We start from the raw sequence: 26,964 nt of genomic DNA on the forward strand, positions 1-26,964 counted from the left end.
CGAACTGTATATAGCTAATCCAGTGTCTCATACAAATGATTTGATGGTATGTTTCTTAGTATTGGCAGACGAATTGTTATCACATGCTAATTCATACTTACTTGACACGGTGTCATCTTCATTTGGATTTTGGTTGAAATTAAAATTAATTATTCCAATGTGAAATGATTTTGGTTTATATTATTTCAGAAATAGAATTAATAGAGTAAATGGTGTATTAAGGGGTCCAGTTACTTAATTCTTCTAGGCTATAATCTAGAAAAAGACAGAAATCCGTTAGCCTTATGCAACAACACTTAAATAAGCATATTATCTTGTTATTTGATATATCTTCGCAAGACGAACTGCAGCATGTTCGTAAGATGGAGTGCGAAATCTCAATATATTAGCATTTTACGAGTACTTTCTAACATACAACTGTTCCTTCCGAATGCACTTCAGCTTAGATTACGTCTATTATTTTCTTTAATGTTAACATCTGTGGATATCCCCTGTCCAAGATAAATATAGGAATTCATTTCTTCTAATTTCTATGAGTTCCCTATGTCTAAGCTGTTAACGTGACCGCCTTTGACGTGGGAGAAGCGAGTTAGGATCACACGTTAAGCTGTAGGTTCACTTCTCATGTAGCCTCACTGTTGAAAGGGGTGCTAAACTCAATATCAAATCAAATTAAATACTAATGCTTATTTTCAATTTCAATGCAAGATCTTCTGATGATTGCACTCGGATTTGCAATCCCTTACGTCTTTTCCATATCGATTTTTAGCTAAATGACCTTGCTCCAGGACCGTACTGCCCAGGCGGGAAACCAGAAAATTTTCCGGTGTGCCCTGGACGGTGAATTTTTAGTGGGCCCTCCGCCTGGTATCGTAATTAGCGGTATATGTACAAAAAGGCACGTGTCACGCACTCCTCGCATACGGGAGTATCGGAATGGAGAACGATAACTCGTCGAGTAGCGACTAGTGATGGGCAGTGGGAATATTCCCGGTGGGAAGGAATTTAAAAATGGGAATATTCCCGGGTTTTTTCCCTGACCTATAAATTCCCGGGAAGGAATTTATTTCCAACTTTTTACTTTGTCTTTCAAATTATAAGAACCATATGACTAATTACTTTATTTTAATATATTATTATTTACTTCTAGGTTTTAAAGAATTTGGAGGTTAAAAATTTAAAATTCTTTGACTGTACTTTATATAACTAATAATATGATTTATTAAAGTTCCATTTGAATTTGCACTAAAAAGTAAGCTAATTGTTTAGAATTGGGGGGCCAAAACTAGCAAAAAGTAGGATGATTTACGGAAGAAATGAGTTGATAGTGATCTTCAAGTAGTCATGAAAGTATCGAACACAATTTTTTAAGGCAGTAGGATATTTGTATAAACCATAAAGGTAAGTGGAAGGGATTTATGTGAGAAAAGAAACTGAATTGTTGGTAACGAAGACAGAAAACAAAGTGCCCTGCGCGGCTATAACCCGGATTCACTCGCTTACGCTCGCTCGGCAATGGTGTCTGAATTTAATGTTGGTAACGTAATTTAACGTATGGAACCGTACAACAACCGCATTGGAATAGAATATCGCAAAAAAGTAGGTGCAAAAGCTGGTCCCCAATGCTAATCAACAGCCAAAATTAGCAAAGTACTAATTTACAAATGATGAAAAGGAACATTTTGTAAAGTAATTTAGAATTAAGTAAACTTATGTAGAACTAGAGATGAAGTACTATTAATAAACCCCAACCACCGTTAGTAATAGACGTCGGTCTGCCTCCTCTCTCTGACTCGAATTTCTGAAGAGGTGCTCGGACTTCTCTTACATGTGCATTAACGCACGAAATTTCAAGAAATGGGCAGAAGGAAAGGTCGTGTGTGGCAATGTAACATGCAAAATCATAAAGATAAGAAAGTATCTTGCAAATATTGTGAACAAACATATTTATGCGCAAATGTTGACAAAATTGTTTATAACATTTAAAAATTTAATATGTTTATAATATCAGTAGTAGAGTCAAGTTTAGGAATGCTACTTACATGTAAATTTAAACTGTTTAGCGGTTTAAAAGTATGTGGACATACTATACAATTTTTTAAATACATTTACGTTCATTGGACCCTATTGTAAATAAATATCCATTATGCGTACTCTCTAAATATAATAGAATATTAATAAAATAACATCGTTCAGGATATACATATTAAAGACTCCTCTGGGGACAACAGTAATAACATACTGTGATATAAAAAAGAATTTATCTTTGAAATCATAATATAATAATAGAATGCAACTTTCTTTGTGATTGTACATAAATTTCTGGAAAATTCCCATTTTTAGGAATCTTCACGGCAATATTTTCGATAAATATCTTCCCGGGAATTTACCAATCACTATCTCTGACTCTAATTTCTGAAGAGGTACTCAGACTTCTCTTACATGTGAATTAACGTACGAGGCCTGTCTAAAAAGTATCCGACCTTAATTTTTTCCACGCGAAGTAGTGATTCTCAGGCGGCGCCACCGTGCACAGTGGAAGGAGGAACCTTAATGCGCATGCTTGAATTTTTTCACCGCGTTCGCGTGTGCCAGTCGTGAGCTGGTGGTCGCGAAGTGAGGTGCTGTTGGTAGTGTTCGTCGGATTCAGTGTTTCTCGCAAGATGACTGAACGAATTGAGCAAAGATACTGCATCAAATTCTGTCAAAGGCTGGGTGATTCTCAAAGCCAAACAATTCGTAAGATTCAGCAGGTGTTTGGAGAAGATGCGATGGGTGTAACACAAATTAAACAATGGTTCAACCGATTCAAAGATGGCTGCACATCAGTCGAGAGTGAGCAGCGTAGCGGCAGGCCCCAAACTGCTCGGAATGCAGCTGTTGTTGAGCGGGTGCGAAATTTGGTGATGGCAGATCGCTGTTTGACAGTGCGGGAGATTGCAGAAGATGTTGGAGTGAGTAAAGATTCTGCACATGCAATTTTGCGTGACGATTTGAACATGAAACGAGTGGCTGCTAAATTTGTACCCAAGTTGTTGTCTCAGGAACAAAAAGACACCCGTTTTGACGTTGCACAGGACCTTCTGGACACCACCAACACTGATCCTGGGTATCTGAATTCCGTGATAACTGGAGATGAGTCATGGGTGTACGGGTACGACCCAGAAACAAAACAAAAAACGTCTCAATGGAAGCATCCCGATTCTCCAAGGCCGAAGAAAGCGCGGCAGGTGCGAAGCAAAATCAAGGTGTTGCTGACTGTTTTCTTCGATGCCCGTGGAATTGTGCATCACGAGTACGCACCGGAAGGACAAACAGTGACAAAGGAGTACTATCAAGATGTTCTCAGGCGACTCCGTGACGCAGTCCGGCGCAAAAGACTAGACATGTGGACAGCGAAGAACTGGCACGTCCATCATGACAACGCCTCAGCACATTCATCCCAATTGATCCACACGTTCTTAGCCAAACATGGAATTACAACCGTTCGCCAACCTCCCTACTCTCCAGACCTGGCTCCTTGTGACTTCTGGTTGTTTCCAAAATTGAAGACGCCTCTGAAGGGATCCCGTTTTGAGAGTAGAGAAGACATAATGCGGAACACGACGACGGAGCTGAACAACATTCCAAAAGAAGACTTCCAGCGGTTTTTCCAGTATTGGAAGGATCGGTGGGCTAAGTGTGTGGAAGCACAACGGGCATACTTTGAAGGGGATTAGGGTCCCAAATCTGTCAGGTATTCGCAACTATTTTTCTGGCCAAAGGTCGGATACTTTTTAGACAGCCCTCGTATTACATGTCAATTTCGAGAAATAGGTAGAATGAAAGGTCGTGTATGGCAGCGTTAGGTGCTATACTATAAAGATAAGTAAGTATCTTGCAAATTTTGTGAACATAAATATGTACGCGCAAATGTTGATAAATTTGTGAGACATGTATCTTCTGGCATTTACCCAATCTAATTGGTTTATAAAATTTATAAATTTAAAGTGTCTATAATATCAGTAGTAGAGTCAAGTTTAGCAAATCCACTTATATATGAATTTAAACTGTTAGCGGTTTAAAAGTATTAGGATTTACTATATAATTTTTTCACACATATTTAATTGATAGAACATATTGTAAATAAATATACATTTATGCGTACTCTCTAAATATAATAGAATATTAACAAAATAACATATCATACGAGGGCTAGTCAAGAAAGACTTGGACTGATTTTTTTTCTAGGCAATTTATTATTACTCAGCAACAGTCACATGATCCTTTTCAAAGTAGTCCCCGCCCATTTGAATGCACTTTTTCATTCGAGTCTTCCAGTCCTCAAACACGTGTCGCAGGCCATTCTTTGAGAGGTCCTTCAAAACCGCCTCCGATGCCTTCAGAACCTCGGAATTATCGGAGAAGCGGCGTCCACGCAGTCTGGATTTTAGGGCAGGGAATAGAAAAAAGTCGCACGGTGCGGTAGGCGTCTCCACCATCCTCAAACCTTTGCAACAGCTCCCTGCAAGTCTCCACTCGAACGGCCTTCTGCTCTGGTGTCAGGAGTCGCGGAATCCATCGCGCACACGCTCGGCTCATGTGGAGGTGGTCATGCAAAATTTTGAAGGCGCTGCCATGAGATATGCGTAGTGCGGCTGCCAGATCCTCGATACTGATGCGGCGATCTTCTCTAACAATGACTGCTGCCGTGTTAATGTTCACCTCAGTAACAGCAGACGCTGATACACCTGGTCCACCAGCTTTCGTGATTGTCATTCGGCCCTCTTTAAACTCTTTGAACCACCAGAACACGGTACTTCGTGGCAGAGCGTCATCTTTGTAGGCTGCTCTCAACATTCCTAGAGTTTCTGTTGCACTTTTCCCCAGGCGATAGCAGAACCGTATAGCTGCAAATTGTTCATCTCGTAATGACTCCATTTCTTCTACAGGCGACTTCTAGAGGCGGCGCAGAACATCACCTGCAATAAAAAGTCGTGGTTACCAAACATGCAATGATTCCTTAACAACATTTTATATATATGCACAGCAAGACCCACCCTACTTGTATGCCAAACTATGAAGCTCCAGCGTTAACAGAACTGCCGGGAAAAAAATCAGTCCAAGTCTTTCTTGACTTGCCCTCGTAGTTCAAAATATACATTTTAAAGACTCCCCTGGGGACAACAGTAATAACATACTGTGATATAAAAACTAATTTATCTTTGAAATCATAATATAGTAATAGAATGCAATTTACTTTGTAATTGTACATAAATTCCCGGATAAATTCCCATTTTGGGAATCTTCCCGGGAATATTCCCAGGGAATATTCCCGAAAAATATCTTCCCGGGAATTTACCCACCACTAGTACCGGCAATACGGTGAGCTAATCCCAGACCAGCGTTGCCAGCCCAGATGTTATGAAAACAGCCTTTCATATTTTTCGTAATTTAACCCTTGAATGATTCCTGATTTCCCACTCTGCTTTATAATTTTGCTCATATTTAAGTATTCAGCTAAATTGAAATCTCAAATGATGCCATAACTTGAAACTAAATAATAATTTACATTTTACAGCACCATTGCTTTCCGTATAGAAAATATACAGGGCCGGATTAAGACAATTGGGGACCCTGGAGCGGGAAAATGCAAGGGAGCCCAATCAAAAATTTATATGATGGGCCCTCTCTCAACATGATCAAAAGGGTCCATAAATTATATAGAAGTGACTCATGTCATGTTTTTTAAAACTTTTATGGATGAAAATATTTTCAGTCAATTTTAAAAATTTTGGGGGCCCCTTGGTCACGGAGTCCTGGAACAAAAAATGAACACTCATTCCGAGTGACACTCCCAGACTCCTTTTTATCGGGGGATGGGGAGTGGGAAATACATACATGTGAGTGGGCCCCCTAGGAAGTACCTTTATGCTGGGCCTGTGTGTTCCAGTACGGCTCTGCCTTGCTCTTTATGGAAATCGTTTCTTTGGGTTTAGTGAGTTTATGATTTGTCAACAACGGGTATAATCTGCTAATGTGATTGGTAGAAACATGAAATAATTAGGAAAAGTCCAAAGTAGAATCAATTAATTAAACTTACCTCTCCAAGTCCTTGTATGACACGAACTGCGATAAGCATTCCATACCCTGTTTGTGCTGCTATTGGCACCAGAAGACCGAAGATGGAGTTTATCAGCATTCCATATCCTAAGAACTTCAAGGCGCCATGCTTCTTGGCTAGGATTCCAAATGGTATTTGTGTTACGACGTACCCGTAGAAGAACGAACTTAATATATAACCCTGCGTTCGGCTGTCCCATACGAATGTACCTGAACTACTGCTACTGCTAGTACTATTAGCCTGAAAACAGAAATCAAATAAGAAATAATACAAAGTTGTGAAATAATATACGTACAGTTGACTCCCGATTTACCGGAGTAATAGAAGGGAAGATATTCACGGTTAACTCGAAATCATGGTTAACTCAAAAACAGGAATAAAACAAGAAGGGTGAATAACCACTGAATCTATAAAATGAATAGAAAAATGCTACATGGAAATTTACCTGTACTGTATATACGTGAGGAAGGGATTTATAACTGCAGTCAGGGTGTTAAAAAAGGTTCGGAAAGAGGGAAAGGTGAGAGACACCGTGGCAGCGATACCTGCTTCGCCCCCCCCCCACACACACACACACAAAAACTGAACAAAAAAAAAGTGTTACTCGAACTTCATTTACAGCTTTTAAACTAATGTGCCATTTTACAATGTTAACAGTATTAACATATGCCAACTTAAGGGCGCTAGCCACAAAATTCGGTGCTTATTCCACCATAACATATGCTAACTTACTGGACCGAAATTTGGACGTTGACATATACAATTTTATTTATACATAACTTAATGTATTAATAACCATATTAGCATGAGGGCAAATAAAAGTTTTTTTTTTTTTTTTTTTTTAATAACAAACTTAACCATTTACTTTTAGGTAGAGTGATTAATTTGTTAAGATGGATGGTTTTGGTTGCAGAAATAAAAGTTGAGATATTAGATTAGATAATTACTTAAAACTGGTACTGTGGCCTTACGTCAAAATCTATAACAATTGTTATATTGAATTTTGAAGCTAGGTTATGAATTAAACGAATTTGGTGACAAGGTTGAATAATAAAAGTGTGTTATTAAATTGTAACCAGCATGTACTCTCCCAGATTGTGATTAGCGAAGATATAAGAGGTTGATCGTTTTTATTTAATGGTCACTTCAAAACTTTTTTGAGTTTACTACTTTTTTTGTTCACCTACCTTTTTTTCCTAGTTTTCGGTAGCGTATTTCTTTTGCTTACAATTATATTTTTAGAATTACTTCATAACGTGAAGTAGAAAGTGTTTATTATTGTCTTGACACATTGCTACATAACATAAGTTATATTTCCTATTAAAAGAATGTTTTATCTAGACATACAGTAGTTTTGAATTGTTACGAGACTTCCTTAATTTCTTTACACATGTGAACGACCTAACAGCACCAGACTGGGAATTGAGTTTTATTTGCATTTAATATATAAAAGTTTACAAAATATTAATGTTAAAATTAATAAAATATTATTTGCCCTTTACCAAAATGCTTTAGTATTATATTACCACTATGATTACAATTATTACAAATAATAATAATAATAATAATAATAATAATAATAATAATAATATACAGGCCTACGGATAACTGAACTAAAGTAGGGGAGTTATTTCGAATAACTTTTTTAAAGTTATAGACATCTATTACCGGACCTGTACTACATTTTTTTTATTATTATTATTTATCTGAAATGTTTTGAAGATCAAATAGCTTCAAAACTCTCTTTGTAGGCTTGTAGGCTACATTTACGTTCTTTATTAAAATAAAGGAGCTCCATAGTCTAGCGGTTAGAGCGTTGGAGTCGTATCCACGTGATCTCGGGTTCAATCCTCCGCTGGAGTACTCCAAATTTTTGGCGTCTGCCCAGTGTCGTGAGGCAAACTGAGGAGTGATACGCCTGTGGCTGACCATGTGTTCGGCACTCAGGTGGACGTAGGTCCACCAGTCGTTAACGCATGGCGTTGAGGCAGGCTCAGGACTTATGGTCTGCTACGCCAGTGGTTTTAGTTTTCAGTTTTTGAAAGTTAAATGAACATTTTTAGGACTACAGTATATGTACATAGTATATAGATAATACTGTAATAATTTATCTTTATAGCATATGAAATAGCCATAGCCTAGCGCGCTGTCGTTCTCGCAATTATTCCCATGCAGTACAGTTCATTTCTTTTTTTTTTTTTAATGTAGATTTGGATCAGCGTTTCCCAACCTGTTTCGACTTGCGGCACACTATAGGTGTAACTTAAATTCTCGCGGCTCACTCATAGATTTTATTATATTTAAATATAAAATACCACGGTATCTTTTGCTGCGATTACTGCACAGAGAAGAAAGCTCGATCACTGGTTTTCCACCATGGTAAATCATTATGCTTATTTTTTATACTAATTTAAACATAAAAAACAATTGGAATGAAATAGGCCTATTGGACTTAGGTTTTTAAAAATACGCTTTCTTTTTCGAAAACTGCATCCAAACTGTCACTAACAAGGAAGATCACTAAATAACGAACGAACAAACATATATCTTTTACTTTTAAAACTCAAATGTAGGTAATTCGTATGCATGTCTGTTTCGTCGAAGGGATTGAATATTTTAAAATTTTGAATTTATGAAATAGCCTGCAACAATAAGGAAGCGGTAATGGTCATAACGTCATAACAATGATAACAAATATCTTTTTCAATATTAAAAATGTACAGAAAAGTAACGCGGTATGAAACTTAAAATTCTAGATTCATATTAGAGGTTGATTGTAATATGAAATACAAATATACATTTTTCCCTACAATGTAATTGCTACAGAATTAATAATTTTGTTTCGATTTACTCGCGGCACACCAGCGGCCCATTCACCGCACACCAGTGTGCCGCGACACACCGGTTGGGAAACGCTGATTTGGATAATTCGAGTTTCGGTTAATCGGAACTATACTGTAACCACAACCCACACAGAGGAAAACTGAAGTAGAATATTTCTGTGTACTCATGTAAAATATAAATATAGCACTCTCATTACCTAGAATAAAAGGGAAGCGAAACTCTCCTTGTAACGTCACACTGGAACATACAACACACACGATAAAACTAAGGAGAGGTATTGTAAGCATCACTATCACTATATTTCACGAGAGTCGTTCCGAAATTAATGCCTCCTATTTTTTGTGTTCACTTTGTATGTCCGTGCCAGATGTCGTTGGTGTAGTGCTAATGCTTGAACCTTCCTTTTTATTTGCAGCTGGTCCCGTTGTTCTGCGGTAGTTGGCGCCAGCATAGGAGTGTTCCAAAAATGGAGCTTGATATGGTCATGCGTATAAAACAACGATGTGTGATTGAATTCCTCACTGCTGAAGGAATTGCGCCCATTGAAATCCATCGACGCTTGGTAAAGGTTTATGGAGACGATACAATAGACATGAGCAATGTAAGACGATGGGTACGGCATTTTCAAGGTGGTGAAAAGGGTGCTCATGACAAGCCACGGCACGGTCGACCCTGCACAGCTGTCATCTCTCACAATGAAGAGCGTCTTGGTCAACTCATCCATGTTGATCGCCGGATAACGACCAGAGAACAAGGCAAACCAAAGCAGAACAAAGCAGAATGTCGGCTGTAATGGCTTGAAAACAAAATTCTGGAACATCTTAGTTATCGGAAAGTCTGTGCGCGATGAGTGTCGTGGATGCTTACAGATCACAAAACTCAGCGAATGGAAATTTGTCGGGACCTGCTGGACGAATATGAAGCTGGGCTCTGAAAGATGGACTATGTGGCGAACATTTTCAAGACTCGGAAGCTGTTGTCAAAGCTGTAAGGAAGTGGTTAGCCTCAGCTGGTTCCGATTTTTACAAGCGCGGCATTTAGGCTCGGGTTCATCGTTGGCAAAAGTGCATAACGAACGATGAGAGCTATGTGGAGAAAGACAGTCTGTAGCTGAAATATTGCTCTGTTTAGCTGTGCTTTTGTTATTAATGTATCTTCATTAGTTTCGGAATGACCCTCGTACTTCGAATAGAATACATTTTTTTTAAGAACCGTGTACACGATAAGCCTTCGGTTCTTCAGGAGCAAGAATTTGCCTTTTTTTTTTTTATTTGATGCTCAAAATGCCAAGTGCACGCAAGTTACCTTCTGTCATGGTACTCTGTAAATAATTCTTGATAATTTTAATTTTGAAAAACTCTTTGCTACAGCAGTTATGACAGAAAATGTGAGGCACAGCTGTAAGGCAGTAGTCAAGTCCGGCGAACTACTTAGTAAGCAACTGTTTTCTTCAATTAACAAAGCTGCAATGTTTCAAATTGTTTTCTTGGTAGATATTTCCAGCAACAATAAGCAACAGAATATTAATACTTGATCTAAGAGATTTCCCGAAATGTCATTCTTATACTTGTCAATGAAAGCTTGAGTTTTCTCTGCAATTTTATGACGAGTCAGTTCTTTCAAACACTTGGGAGACAAAAATGAGAAACGTTTAAGTATGACCGTTGCGTGTTACTTGCCACGGTGTTACTTGCCACTATTGGAATTTCGTGTTACTTGCCACGGTTACCTTACCGCATATTTATCTGTCTATGGCAGCGTGTCCGTTGCCACGCACCTGCATCTAGATTTCACCTTGAGGGGATGGGAGTAATTTCCCTGTGTTGTTTTTTTCTTGGCTGGAAAACTCATTCTAGTTTCTTATAACAGCGAAACACACTTTCTTCCACAAATTCTTCTTTATATATATTTCTTCTTTAATGCTGGGCGTTTCTCTATTTCCTTAATTAATTTTTCATAGTTTTTATTACTAATTAAAGACATGCTAGTCACTAATCAAAGAATATATTAGTTTCCATTGCGAACACTTCTTTTCACGCGCTACACACGGAACGAACTGTTACGTGAAAAAACTTGTAGAAAACATTTATTTTTTACCTTTCTATTTGGAGATATCTCGGCAACTTTTCTGTTGCCGTCTTCTCAGTGAGCGGACTCCCAAAAGATTCAATGCATTTGTAGATGTTGCGCAACTGTTCCGTCGCCAAACTGTTGCCCTGCTGTCGCCCTGCTTAGTGACACCTCAGCAACTATTCTGTCGCCGTCGCCTCAGTGAGCGAACTCCCATAAGACTCAATGCATTTAGCCAGAGCAACAAGATAGTTGTCCGACAAAATGTTGACAGTGAACAGTAGACCTAAGGCAACAGCTTGGCGACGGAACAGTTGGACAACATCTAAAAATGCATTGAGTCTTATGGGAGTCTGCTCACTGCGGCGACGGCGACAGAAAAGTTGCCGAGGTACGTCCAAGCAGAGAGAGAGAGAGAGAAAAAAATAGATGCTTTCTACAAGTTTTCACATAACAGTTCGCTTTGTGTGTAGAATATGAAAAAAGTGTTCGCAATGAAAGCTAATACATGTATGTCTTTAATTAGTGATAAAGACATTTTGAAAAATTGATGAAATAGAGAAACATCCAGCGTTATATATATATATATATAAAGTTATCAAGAATATTCAGATATACACTAAATTGAAAGAAGAAATTGCAGGAGGAAGTGTGTTTCGCTATTGTAAAAAACTGGAATGAACTTCCCAGCCAAAAAAAAAAAAAAAAAAAAAAAAGATATTTACACAGGAGTCTATTAAATTTTGAAATGAAAATGAAATGAAACCTTGGAGTTTTGTTCCACGATTATGCCGGGTAGGCTAAAGGAGACGGCGATGATGAGAATGAATGAAATGGCAAGATGAAGAAAATGGGAGGAAATGGGAAAACTCATCCACACGGTTTTTGTCCACCACAAACCCCACTTAGCGCGAGCTGTGATCGAACCAGGGATTCTATGCACTAGAAGTGAACGCTTTACCACCGAAACCTATTAGATTTTGAATTTGATATCACAGTACAAGTAAATGGACCAATGTCAATAGGCATCTAATTATTATTAATGCTTATGTTACAGGTAAATCATTCTAATACACGCATAGTCCATGCTTACCTTAATGTCACTATTAGCCTTTCTTCAGGTGGTACAGCTAGTCTGAAGTTTGTGCTTATCTTTGTTAAAGGTGCTGAAGGAAGACGCTAAATTTAGTTTACATGCCTTTATGAGACAGCAAGTGCAAGGTATACCGCAAAAGAGAAGAAAAGTATCTTCTATAAAGCTTGACGAGAGAATACAACGAATTCTCGAGAATCTGAGAAGAGGCTGTGATTAAAAAATAAAAAAAAATAAATAAATAAAATAAAAAAAAGTGTCAGAAGTTTGAGTTACGTACAAAAGTTGGAATAGTTGATTACGAAGAAAGGGAACATGCTGTTGGATTTTGTAAATAATTAATGTTTAAAATCATAATCATTATGACGTGCGACGCGCAAGTGACAAGGTTCCTTGTGATGTAAAGATAAATCATTGCGTTTCTTCCATGCTTTCAGACGGCAAAATGAGCGCTCGAATTACTGAAGAATTTCAATTGTTGTGTAGATTTGCAAGAATACTCCTTTCATCAGAATCTTGTTTTGTTTCTTGTATTTCGCGCGAGTTTTGTGAGTTTTGTGACACGCATAAATGTAACAAGGTTCCTATTTCTTAAATCAGAAATTTGCTTTGTTTCTTGTGTTTCAGGTGATTGCCTTTCTTTGAAAATTTCTTGGGAAATTACTCCCACCCCCTCAAGGTCAAATCTAGATGCAGGTGCGTGGCAACGGACACGCTGCCATAGACAGATTAATATGCGATAAGGTAACCGTGGCAAGTAACACGAAATTCCAATAGTGGCAAGTAACACCGTGGCAAGTAACACGCAAACAGTATGACATTCAGACTATTGAATCTGTTTTCAATTTGACTCAGGACAATATCAATCACAACGTTGAAAACGAATAGCCTATTTTGAATATCTTTAATGGGTCCAAAATAGCAGAGTCAGAAGAAATTTCGTCATAAAATGTTGTTACTTTTCGCACACGATTTTGTTTGAGCTTACACTCTATATCCTGTCTTGGCAATTTCACGAGCTTCGTTCACGAATTAGGAAAAATTTTCTCGTAAATATATTAGATTGTCATGCGCTTGTTGCAAAAGAATGTGAGCTCTTTCAAGATCAGCATTTTCACTTTGAAGCAGTTTCGATACTGTTAGCATACTCGTATCTTACTGTTATGTTATATGCATGCAAACTTAGCATATGTTCGAGAACCTTAGGTTAGGTTTGGTAAATGTAACTTATTGCCCGTTTCAAAACATAAGAGCTTTGTGTCACACCACTACCAAAAGGGTAAACCCAGCCCTTGTTAGCAAGGTATATGATGGTGCGTTGTTACGAGATGTCCGATACCATTAGGTAGAAGAAAAAACAAGAAAGAAAGAAAAACAAGTGAGAAATAAAGACATAATATTATTACTTTTCGCGATAAATTAAATAAAATAAATCTGGAGAAAAGAGAATGTTTGGCACCTTTTTAATCATCTTTCTAACTGAGGGTCATCTATTGTTTTCTTAGATTTATGGTCTGTTGACAAGAGACAAAATCTTGAACATTTTCAGTAACCGACGCTCTCTTGAACTGAATCCCATTGTAGATAAGCATAGATTAGGTAAGCCAGTTTAGATTTATTACGTTTAGCCTAATTTTAGTAGATTTTTATTTGGTTAACTATTGTTTTCCTTAACTGACATCACATTATTGTAAGCAATAATCTATCTTGCTTCTTTATGTGAGTCCCTTTCGTTCGATTTTCTAAACTAAATCTCAAGCTAATTTAAGATTTTAAGCATCTTTAGAAAATCACTTACAAAGGTATAGAAATATATTTATTCAAAAAATTATCATGATAATTTCATTTATACATGGCTAAAGTAATTTTACGTTAGTAAATCAGATTGGAACTGATTAAGGTATTCAGCATGATGTGCTAAGGCATAAGGAATAGATTTACTTTTCAGAAATCTTTATGATTCCTAAAGAAGATACCTTTTTTCGGCTAAACATAACCATAAATTGGTTTCTTATATATAGCTTAGTCTTTTAACAGGTGTTTCCTATAACAGGTTTCAACAGTTAAATTCCTAAATTTATGCAGATTTAAACATTGCAAGAGGAAACTACTTTTTGAATGTAATTTTACTGTCATGTTAAAAGAATGAAAGCATTCACATTCTGCTTTTGAATAAACAGTTCTACTCTCACGCGAAGCACAATAGCATGCTCTGAAATATACAAGGTGGTCCGTAGTTATCTATGTGATGTTTGGCTGACTGTAGTAAAATTGAAATTCTGAATAAAAGTTTTGATATGGCAACACTGTGTAGTCTGAGAGTGGGAATAACAGTCACTGGACTTAGAACCGTTAGCGTATGCCAGACAGGATGGCATAACGATTGTCTCTGGAACAGCTGTGCGTTGTGTGCGTTTGTATTCTGCAACAAACAATTACGCGGAGGTGGGACGGAGCTTGATCTTCCGATTTGACACTACCTATATTTTTCTTATGAGAGGTTTTAAAGGACAAAATGTAACAACATCATACACGCAACTACGGAAAGCTATCAGAGAAGAGCTGCACAGGATACCAGTATGAGTCTGTCAAACTGCTTGTGACAATGTTGCTATTCCTTCGCCTCGCCTCCAGGAATGTATCGGTATGGATGCTGTATTGGTGGACCATGCCATGGCGAACAAGGATTAAAATTCTTGTGTTGAAAAGTATGGGAGTAATGTGTTTATGTTCAAGTTATGTTGCTAATTTCTTTACAGCAGTCTTTGAAACATCATATACATAAATATGCACCATCCTGTACGTATTCTTCAACAGAAATGCTCGAAACGATAAGGAGCAGGACTGGATTTAGGGGGGAGTGTAAAGATGCACGTGCACCCCCTTTCGTTGAAACTATACACTATCTGAAATGAGAAGCTAGCAGTGAAAATCGCAACACTTTCCGAAACTTTCTGCCACCATGTTTCCGTATGGGGCTTAAAAGAAAGCAGAGCTTTGCAAAAGCAATACTTTAAGTCGATTTTCTGAAGATTGAAGCAAAAGGATTCACCAAGCAAATTATACACAGTATAACATTATTGTCAAGTAGGGAAGAAAACAAAACGCAGGAGGAGAGAAGGACATTTTTGTCCTGCATTCCACTTGTCATCCTCTTTAAAATACTTTTCTTCGTTCTATGAATCATTATTGTCAGGGGTAGAGAATATTTTCACATGTCACTTTAAAGACTTTCAGTATGATTGGTTATTTTGGTAGTTATTGGTACACCCCCCCCCCCCCCTTCAGACAATCCTGGATGCAGCCCTGATAAGGAGTATACATTTTTGTGTGCTGCGATCCTGGAGTGTAATAAGTAGTGTCTCCCCTGTTGACCGCCCATCGGCTTAATGAGCCATATTCCAATAAATGAGTCGCTTTCGTTATCACCCGCACTATGTGTTCTACAATAATAACATACATACATATAACAATAATAGAATAGTTACTGTACTTTATTCAGTATTGTAGGCTCAATTCAATTTTTCAGTTTTGCAGTTTTCTTCAATCAATACGTATACACCGTAAATAAGTTTGTGCTTTCTGTGATAGTCTATTGCAAGGATGTTATAAATAGCGGATCTGCCCATATGTATCGTCATCCTATTAAATCGATGAAGCCGAAAAACAACCGAGCATCGGTACGTCTGATTGGCTACTCTCGTTTGCGCCATCGTTTGATTGGCTACTTTCGTTTCCGCCATGATTGTTGGCTTAAAACATTGCGATCCTATTGGGCGGAGTGGGCAGAGTAGGGCTGGCGAATCTGTGACGTATGGCTTCAAGATTTTGTTGTAAGGGCAGATCCTCTATTTTATAACATCCTTGGTCTATTGTGTTTCATTCAAAATAAACTATTTCGTTGAATCAAGTTTAGCAGCTTGTATTCTTCCAAAGTTCTATTGGTTCTTCTGGAGCTGTTAATGTCTATTCCGTTTGTTTGTTTGTCCGGTGAACTTGTCCTTAACAGAAGTTGTTAGTTTTAAACGATCAGTGCCTTTCCGTTTAATACCTATTTACACGGATAGGTGCTGACTGCCACGACTGTGGTTGATTGTAAATATGAAGGTGTTGACTGCCACGACGGCGTGCTCACTGCCACGAGCCTGGGAGTAACTGTATTTGGAAAGAGAGGAATTAATCCCTCATAGTAAATTTATGATTATTAATTAATTTAGTAGAGAATAATTACGGATTAATTTAGTAATCATCACAGCAAATCTATGTGGCATCCTATAAGTTACAAAGTTGCTCACTAAGTGGAACGACATACGCTTGGATGTTTATAAAGGAATTTTCTTTTCTGTTATATGTACAATTTGCACATTTCATTGTTTATATTAATTGTTTTATTGCATTATTTAATGGATATGAGGGTCTGAAGCCAGCTGACAAGGGAAGTTTGGGAGAAGCACTCGCCTGCAGAGAAATAAGCATGTCATGTGAAGGACCAATTCATGCTGATTACAACAGGTAATAAAACTCCTATAACTAGAGAACTGTTCGAGATATTCAGCTTAGAAGTTTATATGAGAAAATGAGTGGATGCACGTTTCAATGCGTTAAGTATTCTCTCCCATGGCGAAGCCTGATGGTTTCAACTTGCTATTGCTTGATCACTGGGGTCCATTCACAGACAAATTGTCCATTACAAGTTGCATGACGGATGGCAAAGACCTAATGGTTGAGAAGATACCAAAGAATTGCACACAATTTGTGCAACCATTTGATGTGTTTTGATTCCGATCAATCAAAGATTATGGCAGATTTGTACATAATATCAAACATCTTCATCTGGATGCCAGGCCCGTATCCACGGGGGGCAAGAGGGAGCCGGGCCCCCCCTAAATTTTGGCTGGCCCCCATAAAATTTCACGGTAGGCTTTCAAATGAACTATAATATGGTGATGAAGTGTAATATGATTGGGTCGCCCCCCCCCCAACTTCTACTGGGTCCCCCCTAAATTTTTGGGCTGGCTACGGGCCTGCTGGACGCTATAATGTACCAACGAAACAATCAAATAAAGTTCGTGTCCATACGAATCACTTCCGATCACCGCTATACATTGTATTGTTTCAGTTTGCGTTCTACAAAGCAGGTTACGAACAAATTATAGGCTATAACTTTTGAATTACTTGTCGAATTTGCTTTTTGCTTTGGTCTGCGAACTGTTCCCTTGACGGATGCAACGCAATTGCACATATAAAATGTTCATAGTGCAAGGGAGTCTTTTGCCTGCGTCATTTCTTCATAAAACAGAAGAACAACAGTAATCAATTTTCATCTCTAACCTATGATTATTGTGAACAATGTAATGACTAATTGTATCTAACAAACCCTTTAGTTATTGCGAAACACTTTTTTTTCTGTTACTTCCGATAGCTTTCAATTCGTATGTCAATATTCGTTACTAATTATGTTGTACTTAACGCGTATAAATGCGTGCATCCTCATTTTCTCATATAAACTTCCAAGTTGAATATCTCGAACCGTTCTCAACCGTACAGGAATTTTATTAGCTTGTTGTAATCAGCATGAATTGGGACTTTAAATGGTATGCTTAGTATCTTTGCAGGCAAGTGTTTTATCCTGAACTTCCCTTGTGAGGGACAGCCAGCAGTGCTTTTTCTGATGGAACTTTCAAGAGCTGCTCGAAACAATTTGCGCAGCTGTACACAATTCATGCTGACATAGGGAGTTTAAGTGAGAATACATAAATCGTACCAATTTTGTACGCACCGCTCCCTTACAAAACTGAAGTACACTCATGTCCAAAAGTATTGTCGCATATCTACAATTGTCTTCTTGTAAGAATATAATTAGATAATTTTGCAGAGTACTTTTAATACTGATATGTGTATAATCAGGAAATGTATATTTGTGGTAAATTTCATAGGGAAAGAATTATAAATGCGACAATCATAATGAGTAAAATAAAATGTAACTAATGGACGAGAAAAATTTGTTTTCGTTTTATTGGTCTTATTTACTGCTCTTTTGACATGAAATTTACCACATACTTGTCTTTGCCGATTATACACATACTAACATTATAAGAAATACCGGGCGAGTTCGTTATCAAATTATATTACTAGAATAACATATTTATAGTCATGCGACAATAACTTTGGACATGAGTGTACATACAGAGACCTGTTTACCTTTGTTAGGTGTTGGTCTGAATAACACTATCCTAAAGTTTGTCTAGTTTCTTTCATGCTTCTTGGCGTCCGGTAATGTTACGTCTAGCAACTTTCTCTCAGGCTCGTGGCAGTCAGCACCTTGATATTGGAAATCAGCGCCAGTCGTGGCAATCGGCACCAATAATTGGCTGTGGCAGTCAGCACCCGTGGCAGTCAGCACCCCACCATTTACACCACTTTCTGACTATTTTTCAAGAATGCGACCCACTCCTCCACCCAAGTACTGAACGAGTTTTCGCAGAGAATGGCGTTCTTCTGTCAAAGTAACTGTAGAATACGTGCTTCAACTCTTAGTTAAAAGTTTATCTTTCACATTTTATAGTAATTGCAGTTCTTCATACTATTGAACTAGTTCACGCGAATGAAAATAGTAAAGTCAACTATTGAGAAGGGTTCATACACACATCACTAGATGTCGTTGAAACAATGTATCAGCAAACAAAGCGTGACGCTAGTTGTATGAGCATTAGTTATCGTTTATGGCCAAGTAGCTGTCTTCTCAATATATTTGTCTCGATGTCAACAAGAGCATGATTTTTCTCATTCTTATATGAAAAACGTTGATTTTCAAAAATGAGTTGAGTTGAGTTGATTTTGAGTTTAACGTCCCGTTCAGCAGCGAGCCTATATGAGACGTGGACCTATTGATTAACGTGGAATCCGAACCACATGAGCTCCCGCCGGGAATCGAACCCGGGTATCCCACGCCAATGGCGCATCCGCTAACCGCTTAGCCACGAAGGAACTCCTAGTTTCAAAAATGAGTCCAACAAACGTTCTTTTGTATGTATGGACACAGTGCCTATATATCTATATTTATATCTATCTATCTATTTATCTATCTTGATTATAATGTCAGTATCAAAGCGAAAGTGAATTTTCTTGTTACGACACTACTAGCGCTAGAAGTGGAGGTTATTGCCTCTTGACTGTCAGCTTAAATCTATAGCATTTTGTCTTTGCCAGTTTTTGTGTTCGTTTTGCCTACTCATAACTAAATACGGTGTGGGGGGGAATAAAATTTTCTTGTGCCTAGGGTCGTAGGAGGGCTTCATTTTCTAATGGCCCGGAGCGGCAAAATATACTAAATATGCCCATAGTTGTAGTACTTATAGATTGCCACTCAAATTAATCTTCGACCAACTGCCAATATCATTTGGCGATGCCTGTGCGCCGCTCTCTTAGCCACGACTATAGAAAGACGCTCTCTAGAATAATAGTATAGATAATGAATGCATTTTAGAAAAAGAAATAACTGTCAACCATGAAAAATGTAATGATGAGAGTACAAGAAGAAATAGGTATCATTAGTACACCTCTATATAAATTGAAAACATAAATACTTGCAATGCTGTTACTAATTGTTTTCTAGATTTCTGAACATCTATACGAAACGGTATAGCTTCAATACACTTGACGAACTAAATATGTATTTAATATTACCTGTGTTAATGAATCTACTAATGAGGAGTTGCTATATACACTTTCACATTCATTGTCCAGAACGTCTGCATCTTTTTCCAAGGCTGTGTCATTCACCATGGCTACAATAGCGACAGACATATTGGTTCTCATCACATAGGCATTGGCCATGCCTAAGAACAACATAAACGTTACAAAATGCCTCGTTCCAAACCATCCTGAAATCGTAAAAAAATGAAAAAAATGTTATTAATGATATATCGTAAATTATATTCAAGAAGACTAAACTAAAAAAATCTTGACTGTCAGAGAATTCTAACTCAGCTACGACTTGGAATCCTGGTGTTTCGTAACACGACTCATATCGAAATAAAATTAACCTTTATTCTCTTTGAATATTGCGATGCCACGCCACGTCTACAAGAAGACTTATTGTACAATGTAAAACATGAATCAGTCTTTGGACATTTTCAGAAACAACTTCTGTCTAGTCATTGCTTAACATATTCAGAAGTGCTTAAATGTCAAAAATGTAAATTTTATTCCTATATCAGTGAACAAAATATGCCTAGAATGCATCTAAACAGTGATTAACATGAACTTCAGATGTGTTCAATGGGTATATAGGTAGAAACGACTTCTAAATTTGTAAGTAGTCCTAAGTTTAAAGTGTCCTAGTGATTTCTCTGCCATATAATCTCTCGACACATCAGAAGTTCAGGTACATTTTGAACACTCATAAAGCAGTTTCTCTTAACCACTGTAAGAAGGCATTCTAGACATGTTTTGAATACTTTAGGACATATTTGGACACGTTAAACAATGGTCAAAAGTCATGTTCAACACTACAAAAAAATACAGAGACTACTTTTAGATACAGTTGGACACTGTATACATTACCGAATACTTTTAACGCCTCCGAATGATACATATTCACCCCTTTCAGATACTGTGTTGTCCAAGTATGTCCCAGATGTATGTACAAAATGTATGTCATTACTTTGTTTTCAAACTGTTTGCCGAGAAGAAGTGTTTTAAATATATCATACTGAATACTGTTTTCAAAGAATGAACGCTTTTGGACACGCGAAGCACACTTTATAAACACACACTTGATATATTTCCCCTCAACATCTGTACTAAAAATGTTTAAATGCTATTCTACTTTTTTACAGTGAAACTGATTTACACTACAGAACGTAACTTAATCAATTTGAGATAACGTGCTATAGGAGAGGTGCGTTGGCCATCTAACATTTGTATGAGATTTTTACAAATAGATAAATCATAGCCAATGCGAATATCTTGTGGCAACCAGAGTGAAAAGTTTCTTCATTCCAGCATAAAAACTACAGCCTAATACTTTCCCAGTCTACATTCCGTGAAGTAGTGTTTCATACGGAAGAACGTATTAGTCGTATCATTGTTCGTAGTTGTCTAAATAAAAGTGAACTGGAAATTTTCGCTGTGTGTGCCATTGAAATGGAAGCTCAAACATGAATGACACACGTGTTGTCAGCGACATGTTGAATGGAGAGAAAACCAGTGAGCACAAATAATGTTCTCTGATGGGAATCAATACAGACTGTCGTCCGATCCCGGTCGGATATTCTTGTGTGAAGAGAGCCAGAAATACGATATCACCCTAACTTCATCGCTGAAAGGCCTTCTTTGCAGGTGGTTCTATCATGGTATGGAGTAGGATCATGCTGATTACAAAATGGACCTCCATATTGTAGAACATGGAAATTTGACGACACAACGTTATTGGAATGAAATCCTGTTCGCAATTTCCATGGAGCATTTGGTCCAGACTTCCGTTTTATGGATGACACTGTACGCCCACACAGTGCGCATCTTGTGTCGGATTATCTGGAGACAGAAGACGTTACTCAAATCAAATGGTTTGCATTCAACCAAGCATGGTTGGGATGCTCTAGGACGACAAATACCGCAGCACAATCCACCGACGTGAAAAATTCCTGGACTGTCGACAACCCAAATAGAGAAATGACTCCCTTTTTCTTCAAGATTTGATTGATAAATAATCTGATGCGCAGCATGGAGACCAGATATCGTGGTTGTGAGTCTGTTCGAAGAGTTCAGATTCCGTACTGACGGTTCCGTGCATGTAGCGCCCGTAGACTTAGCGCCCAGTGTTTCTGGCTCACAGAAGGAATTTTATATTGATTTTATCTCACAATCAGGGATGTCCAGTTCATTTTACCACTCTTTCCACAGGTCGTTAATTCCTGTTATTTTCTTACATCCATGTCCCGTGTACTTAGCGTCCACTAAGTAAAACTGTTATGAAGAGTGAGAGAGAGAGAGCGCGAGAGAGAGACAGAGAGACCAGCCAATAGCACTGATTATGACGCTTCAATGAGTCATAACCTCCGGGGGAAAGGGTGAAACGCAGAAACGTAGTTATATATATATATATATATATATATATATATATATATATATATATATATATATATGCATGTAATGCATGTATGTAACTGTACTCCGTGGTATGCAATGCTCTACAATATTTAAATGTACTATAAACTAAGGTTACATATTTAGCTTTTAATGTGAAAACTATGTAAAACAGACGTAATCTAGAATACCGCAATGAGGATAAGGCATACAAAAAACGGTGAACATATTCTCACGACTGAGAACCCGGACAAAATGTAAACTGGCGAAACACCGGGATAAGAGTCTTCATGGAGGTCACGGTGGTTCAGTGGTAGAAACACTCACATCTGGTTCATGTGATCCCTGGTTTTATCCCATCTTGCGTCAAATGGGCTTTGTGGTAGTCAGACGCTGCGTGCATGGATAAACTCGGAGTTCTCTCGTTTTCTCTCACTTTCTTCATTCCACCATTTCATTCATTCTCACAATTCATCCTACGCAAGGTTTAATTTCAAGAGCTTTCAAACCGGGACTGTCCCGGTAAAAACCTGACATATGGTAACTCTGACTATATAACAACATCGGTATCGATACCAAAAAAGAAAAAGTCAAATTATCATATGGTATTACACAGTTTCAAAAAAAAAAAAAAATCTAACAACTATCCGCATTAAGTCTGATACATATTTCACAACTTTATGCGTAATATAAATCTATATAGTTAAGCAATTGATATTATACACTACAAGCACTGAAAAACAACGTAACGTTCTATAATAAAAAGAACGTTGCTTTACGAACCAATAAGTTAATCGCTCTACGAACCTTATTGTACACATTATACCCTAAAGTCACAGCCTTATGCAGTAATCAATTCCAATCAGATATTGAACGAGTATGGTGTTTCTTTGAGAATAATCCATCACTAAGTTGAACACGCGCCTTTGAAGGCTAGTCGTCTTCCATTTTATCCTCTTCTTCGGTAATTCATCTCGCTGCTCTTGTTCGATGCAGTTGAAACCATGGCCTCATCCTTTTGTAATGTCCATCCCACCGCCTCCTCGATTCACTTACCTGCCTGTTCATTCTTTTCAAAAACCATTGTCTCCCGCGTGAACGCTTGTTTTCTAATTTCGACGCTAGAGTGCAGCACGTACTGCCCATTTTTTGTGAGTAAATCTTTATGGTTTGCATAGGAATGACCACGCTTTTCCAATAGTTTAGAAAAGAAAATGGTCTTATATTGTTGGGTATCATTCTGCAAAGCAAGAAAAGGCAAGTTGGAATACAATGGAGTGTTATTTCATGAAATACCATCCGATAATGAACTACGTAAGAACATTAATAGGGGTATACATGAGGGATACTAGATTTTTCGTTTTTTCCTCAAGCCTTTGGCAGTTGCATGTACAAAACTCTCTAAGTCAATAAACTAACTGTATACTCCACATTTGATGAGTTCAACAATGGGGTATATTGACGAGGAATTATAAAATGAAAAAGATCTCCAGTATTAGACTTCCAAACTATACTATGCATAAGTGTTGGCAGTCTTATATAACGGCTATGTCCTTCGGTTGACAGGTATCAGAGCAAAAACGGCAAGAGCTATCGTCATGCAGTTTTCGGGAATCAATTCAGTGTCCCAGGAATATTTTCCATCTCCTTGGACTACCTTCTACTTAAGCCGGAATGGTTGAAATCGACCACTTCCGCTTTCAACAGTAAAGCTTATAACTCAAAACAGTGATAGATAGCCACAAACTGTTTTCGGAAATTAATTTATGGTCTCAGGGAAATAACCCATCTGCACCCCTATATTTTAGTAAAACTGGAAGTTGAAGAAATTCAGTACTACGTCCAGTTTCAATGTTGATTTTCATATAGCAAAAACGGTAAGAGATTTTGCGAAAGGTTTCTCAGAAATCGATTCAGTTCCAAGAATGTACTCCATGTCTTCAATATAGTATTCAATTTGCATAGCTTGGAAGTCTACTGTAGTTTCACTGTCTGAAACTATACTCACTTGTATATTTTGGATATTGTTGCTCTCGAGACTGGTCCATCCACAAGGAAGGATGGACAGGTTCAACCTTTTGGAATTTCAAATTCGAAGCTTCTATCAATTTACTCGTTCGTGTCTCTTTCTGTGATGTTGCTATATGAACGGGTATGTTGCGAGGAAACAAAAGAGGCTAGCAAAGAAATTGAATCGTAAGATCACCGTAAGATGAAAGTCGCATACTCCAGAGACTACCTGATGCGTAATGTTGATCAAAATAAATTAGGAATTTTTCAGTTTCTTCTGGTACGATTTGCTGTAAGTAATCCATCACTTCTGACCCTTGTCAGAGAGAAGGAAAACAAATCCGTCCACCACTCCATAGAAATCGGACTTTCTCATTCTCCCTGTAAAAATTCGCCAATCCCAAGTGCTGCAGTATGTACTTCGTGTTCGTGTGACTTGTCTGGAACGCTTTGGCTTACGACTTCCCTCACTAGCCACGTCTGGTTGTGAGTTTAATTTACATATTCCTATATATGTTTGTTTTATCTTTCCTCGCTGGTCTAGTGGCAAGAACGCAAGCCTTTGGCGTATGAGGTTCAAGATTCGATTCCTGGTGGGAGACCATTGAATGACCAAAGTGGTTCGGATTCCACTATAATCAGTAAATTCAAGTCTTCTTTAGCTTACCTGGCAAAACCATGGGACATAAAACTAAATACAAATCTATTTATTTATTTATTATTATTATTTATTTACTTATTTATTTATTTATTTGCAAAAGGAAGGTTTTGTTATGAAGTAAAACACTATTCAGAAGTATAATATTGAAATTTGCAAGAAGAAAACTTATTTCTGCGTAACAAAATTTAAAAATTAATTAGTCACAGGTAATTGTTTTACAATTCTCCATCTCTTTTTAGGTACTTTTCACTACACTAATTAGCACTTTGATAAGTCGTGATGAAATTCAACATAGTTTCGTTGCATTCTCCATGTCCAGTAGGCATTTTTGACGTACTGTTATTAGCGCTTTTGATATTTCGAGATCAAAGGTTTGAAGGGGTCTGTGCCCCACCCAACCACTTTTCCCAGGAAAATACGAAATACATTCCATCATTTAACGTTTATAATATCTGTGCACAATTTCATTCACTCCGGCTAACTTCTTCTTGTCTTTCGGACCTGAAATTTCTCCAAATTTTGGGTGGAGGCTTTTACCCCTTAAAACAGTTTTCTCCAGAAAAGAAAAAAAAACACGTATTCGTTTATTTCATGTGTAATATCTACCTGCCAAATTTTATCAAAATCGGAGTGTTACACTTCGAAAATGTTACATGTCAGTACATTCATGTAGCTTGCATTTGCGGGAGAAAGTTCTTGTTTTGTGCTCCCTCTTTGGTGGAGAGAATTTCTTAGACTGTTTCTTTTCAGTATGCAGGGAAGCTTCCATTCTCCGTGATTTTTTCTCAACGTTGGCGAACTGCTAACCAGACGAAATGAAGAATTTACGGCATTTCAAACTTTTTAAATGTCTGTTTCTCGTTTGAAATTACGCTTTGATGACACAATACCATAAGTGTTGAGTCCACTTACATCAGTTATGTAAAATACTGTCATAGGCCATTTTGTTCATTGTTTTGTAATCTAACAGCGAGCCATATGATTGTTAGTGTGAACGTGTGATTTTGTTGTTATAATATATGATAACTTTGAGTTTTTCCTCCGCTCTAGAAGTGACCACTTCAGAATAGTTGTGCATTGTGTTTTGCAATGGGTGATCTTACTGGGTATATATTGTCAAAAGAGACAGCGCACCCAAAAAATGAGAAATTGTTCGTCTACAGTCATATTATATGTAAGAATAAAATTATATTGCAGAGTGTGTGAAGAATCTGCAACTTCACAAATTAGGAACAGTTCATCATCAGGTATTCTAATAGCGCCGATGTTGTCATCAAAACATAAGGCAGCCCATGTAGAATCGCTTTTCTCCGGAGTTTTGCTTTTTGCATTTGCATTAGCACGTGCTTTTGCATTAGCTATAGGTGCTACGCTTCAAACTTCTAACCAATCCTCTGGGTAAGAAAACTACTCAACGTCTCATTTCAATATCGGTACCTGAACAAGAAACTTCAGTTGCATTTGTATATAAGTCTGCTAATATCTTATCGTCTGTCGGGAATCAATTTCTTCATTGTTTATTGATTTACCAAAAATATTCCTCCTCTACCATCAATAGTGACGTGTATTGTTAGTGATCTGTTTGTCTACCATGTGCAATGATCAAAACACACTAACAATAAACCAAACTTTACATCAATCAGTGGCAAAGCCAGGATTTCTATTCGGGGAAGGGGGGGGGTGTCAGTGTCCTACTCCGGAAAACTTTTTTGTTAATTTGGAGACTAAAAGCACAAATTTAGATTTTATTCTAGCAACTTTTTAAAATTTTGGTTCTTGGGAGTTCATATCCCGGGAAACTCCCCCTGGTTACGCAACTGCATACAATGGAAAAATTAATACAGTTTGATAGACGAAAGCAACTATTATGCTTCTGACAATGGACTTATATAAGTGAATAAATAAAGAAAAGCTGCTACTAAAATAAGCAAAATTGCAAATAATTAAATCAATCAAACTAAATAATAACACATAAAGTTGCAATATGTTATATCTGACTTCATTGGGACAGTTAGAAGATTATCAGAACGTTCACTCCGCTACGAGCCACAATCTCAATCTATTCTGAATCTATCCTCATATTTCTTCATTAAG

The 26,964-nt window shown here is 37.6% G+C and overlaps 1 protein-coding gene across 1 annotated transcript in view; it reads right to left on the bottom strand.

Annotated features, from left to right (window-relative positions):
* LOC145680283 (putative inorganic phosphate cotransporter) overlaps positions 1–26,964 on the bottom strand; it is a 112,931-nt gene that overhangs the window by 56,290 nt on the left and 29,677 nt on the right. The window contains exons 2-3 of the mRNA XM_081750641.1: positions 19,797–19,993; positions 6,083–6,343 (exon numbers count right to left, since the gene is read on the bottom strand). Of these exons, the coding sequence (XP_081606767.1) occupies positions 6,083–6,343; positions 19,797–19,993 (458 nt within the window). The remainder of the gene's footprint in view (positions 1–6,082; positions 6,344–19,796; positions 19,994–26,964) is intronic.

This window comes from Thermobia domestica, chromosome 3 (genome assembly GCF_964235325.1).
Source record: "Thermobia domestica chromosome 3, izTheDome1.hap1.1, whole genome shotgun sequence".
Classification (NCBI taxonomy): domain Eukaryota; kingdom Metazoa; phylum Arthropoda; class Insecta; order Zygentoma; family Lepismatidae; genus Thermobia; species Thermobia domestica.